At 48.5% G+C, this 9,295-nt stretch overlaps 2 protein-coding genes across 4 annotated transcripts in view; one reads left to right on the top strand and one right to left on the bottom strand.

Annotated features, from left to right (window-relative positions):
- Nucleotides 1-830, bottom strand: part of LOC147007786 (tubulin alpha chain, testis-specific-like) — a 6,775-nt gene extending 5,945 nt beyond the window's left edge. Inside the window, exon 1 of the mRNA XM_085866382.1 lies at nt 674-830. Within this exon, the coding sequence (XP_085722508.1) occupies nt 674-676 (3 nt within the window). The 5' untranslated portion in view covers nt 677-830. The remainder of the gene's footprint in view (nt 1-673) is intronic.
- A 584-nt stretch (nt 831-1,414) lies between these two features.
- LOC147007785 (tubulin alpha chain-like) lies at nt 1,415-6,143 on the top strand. Of its 3 annotated transcripts, none has more exons than XM_085866381.1 (5): nt 1,415-1,564; nt 4,020-4,242; nt 4,379-4,527; nt 4,780-5,460; nt 5,548-6,143. In XM_085866381.1, the coding sequence occupies exons 1-5, from the start codon at nt 1,562-1,564 to the stop codon at nt 5,842-5,844; spliced, it is 1,353 nt and encodes a 450-aa protein (XP_085722507.1). In that variant the 5' UTR covers nt 1,415-1,561; the 3' UTR covers nt 5,845-6,143. The 3 variants fall into 3 exon arrangements, with proteins under 3 accessions (XP_085722507.1, XP_085722506.1, XP_085722505.1); XM_085866380.1 differs by lacking the exon at nt 1,415-1,564 and adding an exon at nt 1,905-2,129; XM_085866379.1 differs by lacking the exon at nt 1,415-1,564 and adding an exon at nt 1,905-2,240.
- The last annotated feature ends 3,152 nt before the right edge of the window (nt 6,144-9,295 follow it).

Genomic DNA, 9,295 nt, shown 5'->3' with positions numbered 1-9,295 from the left:
TTAATTACTAACCCTCCATTCCCGGTAATAGTTTATAAATGTATTTACGAATCAAACCAAACATTTATTACTCACCGTCTATTCCCTGTAATAGTTTATAAATGTATTTACTAATCAAACCAAACATTAATTACTAATCACACCAAACATTAATTATTAATCAAACCAAACATTAATTACTAACCGTCCATTCCCGGTAATAGTTTGTCAATGTATTTACTAATCAAACCAAACATTAATTACTAACCGTCATTCCCTGTCATAGTTTGTCAATGTATTAAACCAAACATTAATTACTAATCAAACCAAACATTAATTACTAATCAAACCAAACATTAATTACTAATCGTCCATTCCCGGTAATAGTTTGTAAATGTATTTACTAATCAAACCAAACATTAATTACTAATCAAACCAAACATTAATTACTAATCATCCATTCCCGGTAATAGTTTGTAAATGTATTTACCAATCACACCAAACATTAATTACTAACCGTCTCCACGGCACGAACTCCCCATCACCTCAGAGACACCGCGGGCACGGAGGACACGGATACACAGTACGAATTAAAAATACTTACTTCTCAAACACTGATAATGGGAATGTAAATGTAGAAGGTGAAACCAGGATTCAAACCAAGTAACCTTCACCACACAATCGCCAAACTCACCATGTTGTGGTTTCCGAGTTCAAACAAAACCAGTAACGGCCGTTAACATCCGGGATTCTTCTTCTTCAATTAAGTCGAGTGACGACAGTCAGTGACGTCACGTCCGGGATTCTCCTTCTTCAATATCCGTCGAGTGACAACAGTCAGTGACGTCACGCCACGACGCCCAATCAGCAAGAGAGGAAAACGCTTCACAGAAACCAGTTTGTTCAAACTACCAAAACGTTTCAGTGGAAACACAAGCAGAAACTAGGACACTCGGTGGAGTTTTATTATTTAATTTTCAGTATGTGATGCTGGTTGCATCATTTTCTGTGAGCGTGGTTGTGCTGCTGATGCAGTGCCCCCCTGTTTCAATGAAGCTGGTGCTCATTTTGCCGACCTCGGAAGGATTGGCAGGCTGAGTCAACCCCACCCGGTGTTGTATTAACGGCTCGACGGGGGGCTCGAACCCAAGACCCTCAGTTCACACAAGCTGGCCGAGGACATCCCGAGACCCTTTGGGATTTCTTTGTTCACACAACTACAACATTTTAAAAGAATCCCGAGTCAGGATGTCGGTTTTTACTTTTCTCTCCCACAACCGGTTCCTTTTTACATAATTTGTTTCGAGTTATCAGTAAAACCGTTTCAGTAGTTACAAAAACACGTGTTTACCTCAACGTGTAAGTCGTTTTTACAAAATCGTTGTAAATTAATAAAACGTTAAATAGTCTTTTACTCTCTTCAGGCGCATCACCATGACGACGTGACGTCATGACGTCGTGACGCCGTGACGTCATGACGCCTGTGAAACCGCTATTCCGCACGAGGAATAAGAACCGTTAATTTGTAAGCGAAGGCTTGTTGTGTTCGTGTTCGTGAAGATTTCCTTTCATCCATTAAAACATGGTGAGTTCGGACCTCGGACCTCTCGGTTAAATTAAGTTTGCTTGGTTTGGATCGTCACACGACCCGCGACCCCCCACACGTCCCTCCATTCCCACGGACCCTCCATGAGAGGCCTCCTGTCCCTCACATCCCGGTCGTTCGTTGTTTATCGAATCCTCAGTTCCCGGTAAACACTTTGATTACTTCGTCAATTAACGATCCCTTTAATTATTTATTTTTTCCGGACGTCCATTTCCTGTCACGTCTTTTTGTAAAACGTGAAGCGATCACAACAACGAGCAATATTTATTAAATATGTTAATGTTGACCAATCGTGTGCTCAAGATGGACGCACGCACGTGATCTTCGTTGACCAATGAGCTTCGAGCGATGGGATTTCCGGCTCCCTTTGAGAGGAAAACCAGACGTGGAGCGTAAAACTTTGGGTGATTCGGGACTCGGACCTCGCGGGGACATATTTATTTATTTATTCAGAAGGAACATTTACGGAGCCAAAAACGATGATGGAGCACGAAATGTCAAAACGTTGTGGACGCGTTCGGACGGGACTCGGTGGACGAGTCGGGTCGGTGATCAGAACAAGGCGATTCGATTTTGTTTCAGGTCCGAATCCGGGTCCGGCCGATCAGTGGGAGACGAAACGTCGAACCTGGTGGAGAGATGGTCTCTACGGATTGTGTGTAATACGTCGATTGATGAACAATGACGGGAAATTGGAGTAACTTTGGTGGAAACGTGACGGACGTTCGTGGTCCTGGTGACTGGTCGTGTTTGGGTGTTGGTGTGTCGGTGGTGGTTTGTGGGTGTTGGTGTGTCGGTGGTGGTGCTTTGGAGCTGGTTTGTGGGTGGTGGTTTGTGGGTGTTGGTGTGTCGGTGGTGGTTGTTGGGTGTTGGTGTGTCGGTGCTGGTGCTTTGGAGCTGGTTTGTGGGTGTTGGTGTTGGGGTGGTGGTTTGTGGGTGCTGGTGTGTCGGTGGTGGTGCTTTGGAGCTAATTTGTGGGTGTTTGTGTGTCCATGGTGGTTTGTGGGTGTTGGTGTGTCGGTGGTGGTGCTTTGGAGCTGGTTTGTGGGTGTTGGTGTTGGGGTGGTGGTTTGTGGGTGTTGGTGTGTCGGTGGTGGTGCTTTGGAGCTGGTTTGTGGGTGTTGGTGTCGGGGTGGTGGTTTGTGGGTGTTGGTGTGTCGGTGGTGGTGCTTTGGAGCTGGTTTGTGGGTGTTTGTGTGTCGGTGGTGGTTTATGGGTGTTGGTGTGTCGGTGGTGGTGCTTTGGAGCTGGTTTGTGGGTGTTGGTGTTGGGGTGGTGGTTTGTGGGTGTTGGTGTGTCGGTGGTGGTTTGTGGGTGTTGGTGTGTCGGTGGTGGTTGTTGGGTGTTGGGGTGGTGGTTTTGTGGGTGTTGGGGTGGTGGTTTGTGGGTGTTGGTGTGTCGGTGGTGGTGCTTTGGAGCTGGTTTGTGGGTGTTGATGTTGGGGTGGTGGTTTGTGGGTGTTGGTGTGTCGGTGGTGGTGCTTTGGAGCTGGTTTGTGGGTGTTTGTGTGTCGGTGGTGGTTTGTGGGTGTTGGTGTGTCGGTGGTGGTTGTTGGGTGTTGGGGTGGTGGTTTGTGGGTGTTGGGGTGGTGGTTTGTGGGTGTTGGTGTGTCGGTGGTGGTGCTTTGGAGCTGGTTTGTGGGTGTTTGTGTCGGGGTGCTGGTTTGTGGGTGTTGGTGTGTCGGTGCTGGTGCTTTGGAGTTGGTTTGTGGGTGTTGGTGTGTCGGTGCTGGTGCTTTGGAGCTGGTTTGTGGGTGTTGGTGTTGGGGTGGTGGTTTGTGGGTGCTGGTGTGTCGGTGGTGGTGCTTTGGAGCTAATTTGTGGGTGTTTGTGTGTCCATGGTGGTTTGTGGGTGTTGGTGTGTCGGTGGTGGTGCTTTGGAGCTGGTTTGTGGGTGTTGGTGTTGGGGTGGTGGTTTGTGGGTGTTGGTGTGTCGGTGGTGGTGCTTTGGAGCTGGTTTGTGGGTGTTGATGTTGGGGTGGTGGTTTGTGGCTGTTGGTGTGTCGGTGGTGGTGCTTTGGAGCTGGTTTGTGGGTGTTTGTGTGTCGGTGGTGGTTTATGGGTGTTGGTGTGTCGGTGGTGGTGCTTTGGAGCTGGTTTGTGGGTGTTGGGGTGGTGGTTTGTGGGTGTTGGTGTGTCGGTGGTGGTGCTTTGGAGCTGGTTTGTGGGTGTTTGTGTGTCGGTGGTGGTTTGTGGGTGCTGGTGTGTCGGTGGTGGTTTGTGGGTGTTGGTGTGTCTGTGGTGGTGCTTTGGAGCTGGTTTGTGGGTGTTGGTGTTGGGGTGGTGGTTTGTGGGTGTTGGTGTGTCGGTGGTGGTGCTTTGGAGCTGGTTTGTGGGTGTTGGTGGAAGTTGTATGTGGATAGATCATTTTCTCGTGGTTTGGGAACGGTCGTTAAGCCTCCATATGATCACCGTTGTGTCCGTGTGTCCCACAGCGCGAGTGCATCTCCATCCACATCGGCCAGGCGGGAGCGCAGATCGGAAATTCGTGCTGGGAGCTCTATTGTCTGGAGCACGGGATCCAGCCTGATGGACAAAAGCCCAGTGACAAGACCATCGGGGATGGAGACGACTCTTTCAACACCTTCTTTTATGAGACCGGAGCTGGGAAACACGTTCCCCGTGCCCTCCTTGTCGATCTGGAACCCACGGTGATCGGTGAGCAAGCTGTCGATAAGTTTCTTCTTCTTCTTCCTCCTCCTCCTTATCTTTCCATTTCACTCCTCTTTCTGAACTTCCGGTTTGTAAGGTACTTCACCTCCATCCTGACGTTGAGGTTTTAACCGTTCTTCAGATGAAGTACGCACCGGAACTTATCGACAACTCTTCCACCCCGAGCAACTCATTTCGGGCAAAGAGGATGCAGCCAACAACTACGCACGGGGCCACTACACCATTGGAAGGGGGATCGTGGACCTGGTCCAAGACCGCATCCGTAAGCAGGTACACGAGGAAAGGATCATTACTTCCGAACAACCTCTGCATGTTTTATTTATTTAATCTCGACTTTATGGCCTCCTATTGGACCAGCAGTGATGTACAAGTCCAAAAGGAGGTTTCAAGAAGCTTCGACACGCACGGACACCATCGCCGTACCAGTAGGAAGAACCTGGAGCACTTCTTGTAGGTCATATCGTTGTTAGTTAAATAAATATTCTCAAAAGCATGATCTGTGATCTACTTCCTGACCCCCAGGCGGACCAGTGCACAAGCATGCAGGGTTTCCTGATCTTCCACTCCTTAGGGGGAGGCACAGGGTCTGGCTTTTCCTCGCTGCTCATGGAGCGCCTGTCCCTCGACTACGGCAAAAAGCCCAAGCTGGAGTTCACCGTGTCCCCGGCGCCTCAAGTGTCCACCGCAGTGGTCGAGCCGTACAACTCCGTCCTGACGACCCACACCACGCTGGAGCACGCGGATTGCTCCTTCATGGTGGACAACGAGGCCATCTACGACATATGTCGTCGCAACTTGGACATCGAGCGTCCGAGCTACTCGAACCTGAACCGCCTCATGGCTCAGATCGTGTCGTCCGTCACCGCCTCGTTGCGCTTCGACGGCTCACTCAACGTCGATCTGAACGAGATCCAGACGAACCTGGTGCCCTACCCACGGATCCACTTCCCGTTGACCACGTTCGCGCCCATCATTTCCGCGGAGAAGGCCTTCCACGAGCAGCTGACGGTGTCCGAGATCACCAGCGCCTGTTTCGAGCCGGCCAACCAGATGGTGAAGTGCGACCCTCGGCACGGCAAGTACATGGCGTGCTGCATGCTGTTCCGCGGAGACGTCGCCCCCAAAGACGTGAACGCCGCCATCGCGACCATCAAAACCAAGCGCTCCATCCAATTCGTCGATTGGTGTCCTACCGGCTTCAAGGTACGTCTGCAGGTAAACCCTTAAGAGTCCTGCTCGAAAATGGCGGCCGTGCCCTTGTGCCAACCATTATTGTTCTCCTCTTCCTAGGTCGGCATAAACTACCAGCCTCCGACCGTGGTGCCCGGAGCCGACCTCGCCAAGGTCCAGCGGGCCGTGTGCATGCTGAGCAACACGACGGCCATCGCGGAAGCCTGGGCACGGCTCGATCACAAGTTCGACCTGATGTTCGCCAAACGTGCCTTTGTGCACTGGTACGTGGGGGAAGGAATGGAGGAGGGAGAGTTCGCGGAGGCACGGGAGGACCTCGCCGCGCTGGAGAAGGACTACGAGGAGGTTGGAGCCGACTTGATTGATGGAGAGGGGGATGACGGAGAGGATTTCTAGTTGGTTAGGCCCCTGTGTCTTCTTCATCGGGTTGTTATTTGTTGTAATTTTGTTTTTTGAGTTTGATGTTCAACCCAAGAGGTTAAACACTCGTTTTTGTCGGGGGTTGGAGGTCAGGGTACAATACGTCGCTGTACTGCATCTTGACGTCTCCAAAACCCCTGTTTGACAAGGTTGGTGTGAAGGAGCCAACCGAAGATTGTTGAGTTTTCATAACTTTTCTCATTCCTTTATCCTTCGCTGCACTTTGGATCGTTTCCTGTTGTTTTATTTTTTATTAAACTTCACCGAAAGCCTTTTGTTGGGATCTTACCTCATACTTTACCCTTTGTAGGTATTTGAGTGAACGGTAATATGATTAATATGTTTGTGCAGTTCCTTTCTCTACTTTGCACAGAGTTCACCACCGATTCTTGAGCGATGAACTGACGAGGTCCACCAGGTATTGCAGGTGATACCAAGGTAACGAGTGGTCCAGATTTCACACGGGAGCGAGTGTTGTAAAGAATGAAGGATTCATCTTTGTGTGACGTGACCCAAAGACCTTGCAACTTGAGCGAACGACTTGGTTGATTCCATTTTGCCCAAAAGTCCATTGATTCCTGTTTTGGGGTCTGTGAACCTGTTATTAAATGGTTTACATTCTTCTTCTTCTTCTTGTAAAGATCGTACGTCTACCCTGAACTATGCTCGCTGCTCTTCAGACCCAATTCATCTACCCGTCGGTGTCCCTCAGGGTCCTTCATGGTTCCCTCCAGCTTTCTCTTTATCTTCACCTGCTTTAGTACAGTTTTATGGGATATCAAGTGATATATGTTACTCAGATCGAGCAGTATATGACACCTAGACCTATATCTATACCAAGGCCGGTATATGAAACCTATTTGACAACTGGTCCATGTTACCCAAGCTATCCGTCCATGAAACCCAGATCAACTTATCAATGTTACCCAGGCTATCCGTCCATGATACCGAAATCTACCCGTCCGTGATTCTCCATACATACCGGTTCCCAAGGTAGGTTGGCTCTAACTCAAGGACTAATGGTGGTAATTCACCTGCTGTGACGTGTCCCATCTCATAGGATGTGTGTAAATAAGTTAAAACCCTCAACAACTTTGAACTCAGGTTGGACTGCCTAACTCAAGGCCGTAATGAGCAGTGACAACGACTGTCTTTTCATCGGAGAGATACCCTGAGTGTGTCGTCTTGGAAAACAACCCTGAACAGTTTTGGTCGTTGTGTTACCGTGTTAAACCCTGCGCTTCATTCACACGACGCTGCTGCCGTTGGCACCTGTGTGCAAGGTGCGTCCCTCAAGGAAATGCCGGTGATGCTGAAGTCGCTCATAGAAGGTGGAGAATTTGCGGACTGTTTCTATCGAGGCACAAGGGTCCCGACCTTTGACCCCAACATTCTGATTTATGAAATTTAATGAAGATCAAATCAAATATGATTGAAGGATTTTGTTTTTGAACTTTGCTCCGAATGTTGTTTGTGTTTGCCGGGTCGATTAGAATCAGGTAATTTGGTCAAAAGCAATCAGGAACTACACTAATCCCATGTAAATTAGTTATTTATTTCTCACTAGTTACGAGGCTTACCCTAATGAAGCGGAATCTTCTAGTCTTGGGGGATTTTAATGCATCAATTGGAAATGGTGGGGATGGTTATAAGATGTGTGTTGGTCCCCATGGGTCTGGAACTGTGAACGAGAATCGCACCAAGTTCCTTCATTTTGCAAGAAGTCATGAACTTAGGGTGGCTGGTTCATGGTCAAGCAATCCCCACAGGAAATAAGATATGTTAATGATGATGTCATCGGTGCCTTCATTGTGACGTCATAATTCGACAAGTGCAACGCTTGATCCGGTCAGTATGAAAAAAGAAATTCTCTACAATTGTTGATCCAATGGACACAATTTTCACCATTGGAGCGCCTCCTCCTGCAGAATTTTTCAATGGTAATTATGACGTCATATGTCACGTGGTATGGGTGCCATCTTGGGAAAAAAAAAACACTTTGCCCCTCCACATCTCCGAAACCACTCCATGGAAAAACATCGAAACATTGCTCATTGTAATGTACTCCCCATGGGGGAATCAGATACGTTCATGATGATGTCATCAGTGCTTTCATTATGACATCACATTTCCCACCAAATTGTAGCAAAACAGGAGGAGGTGGCGGTGTTGGCCATGACTGGTTGTCACCACATACACATTCCAATAAAATCACCGTTTCAGGGAAGGATACTCCTGAAAGGGTCATGGCCCCGGCACCGCAGTATAGCTTTGGTTACACGACATTAACCACACGTTTTGAATTGGCCAGCGGTTTGGAAAGGCCAAAACCTATCTGGACCAGGAAACGAGCTTTCCATGGGGGAGATGTGATCAACTCGGTCCAGTCTGTGTCAGTTGTCCCAAAATTCCTCATCTCTATTCATTTATTTATTTTTTAATACTTCCACTTATTGTGATGGAATGATTTCATGCTTTCAACTGGTTATGATCAACAATTCATCGCCACTGCGACCGAGTATGGGGGCACCATTGATGCAATGGCCCGATTACCATTTCACCGGTACTCATTCCGCCGACCTCGGAAGGATGACAGGCTGAGTCAACTCCACCTGGTGTTAATTCAGAGGCTGACCAGGGCTTGAACCCAGGACCCTAACATCCCAAGCCCACCACCCGAACCACTAAGCCAACATCAGGCTTAATCATCTCTCCATTAATAGATCTTAATTTTAATAATCCCAGGGATGCAGCAAGCAACACTGCAGGATGACCTCGTACCAAACAGGCCAAAACACAGCTGTGTGTCACGTGTGTTCACAGACGGGTGTGGGCAAACACTTGGCATTCGCCATATCATTCACTGAAGGGTGGCCATCGGTGGGGATGCGAGGAAACGACCTCCTGTATTGGTGATTCAAGCTGTTCTTTGGGTCGGGTGTCAATTCAAAATAACTTGAGAACACTAAATGCAGAATTAATGCACAAATTCAAAAAAATTCACAAAACATTCAACCGAACCAGTCTAATTGAAAACGCAGGAGAATCCTCAAGGTCTGCAGGTGGAGCCGCGGGAGAAGAGACGTTGAGGAGGAAATCGTCGCTCTCGCTGGCTCCAGAAATGGAGGGTGTGATGACTTCAGACCAGGTGAGATGGAGTGAACCCTTAACCTTCCTTGCCTGACTTGCTTTGGCAAGACTTGTTTTGGTTAAGTTCTCTGTATTTTTTTTTCTTTTACAGACAGGATGGTGTGTTTCTTACTCAAACGTTATCTTCGTGGGTGTGTGCTCATGACATGCTGGTGGCCTCTCTGGCACTTGGAGAAGGTGACCTCGCCTGGCCCTTCCTAACAAATTTTACCATCAACACTACTCGTACCAGGTGTCACGCATGAATGGTGCGGAGGAGAGTCCATCGAACCTAACC

The sequence above is a fragment of the Eptatretus burgeri genome, chromosome 25 (genome assembly GCF_056783735.1).
Source record: "Eptatretus burgeri isolate ZD-2024b chromosome 25, Ebu_testis_v1, whole genome shotgun sequence".
Classification (NCBI taxonomy): Eukaryota; Metazoa; Chordata; class Myxini; order Myxiniformes; family Myxinidae; genus Eptatretus; species Eptatretus burgeri.
The sequence above is the reverse complement of the archived record's forward strand: the minus strand, read 5'-3'. Positions and strand labels throughout refer to the sequence as shown.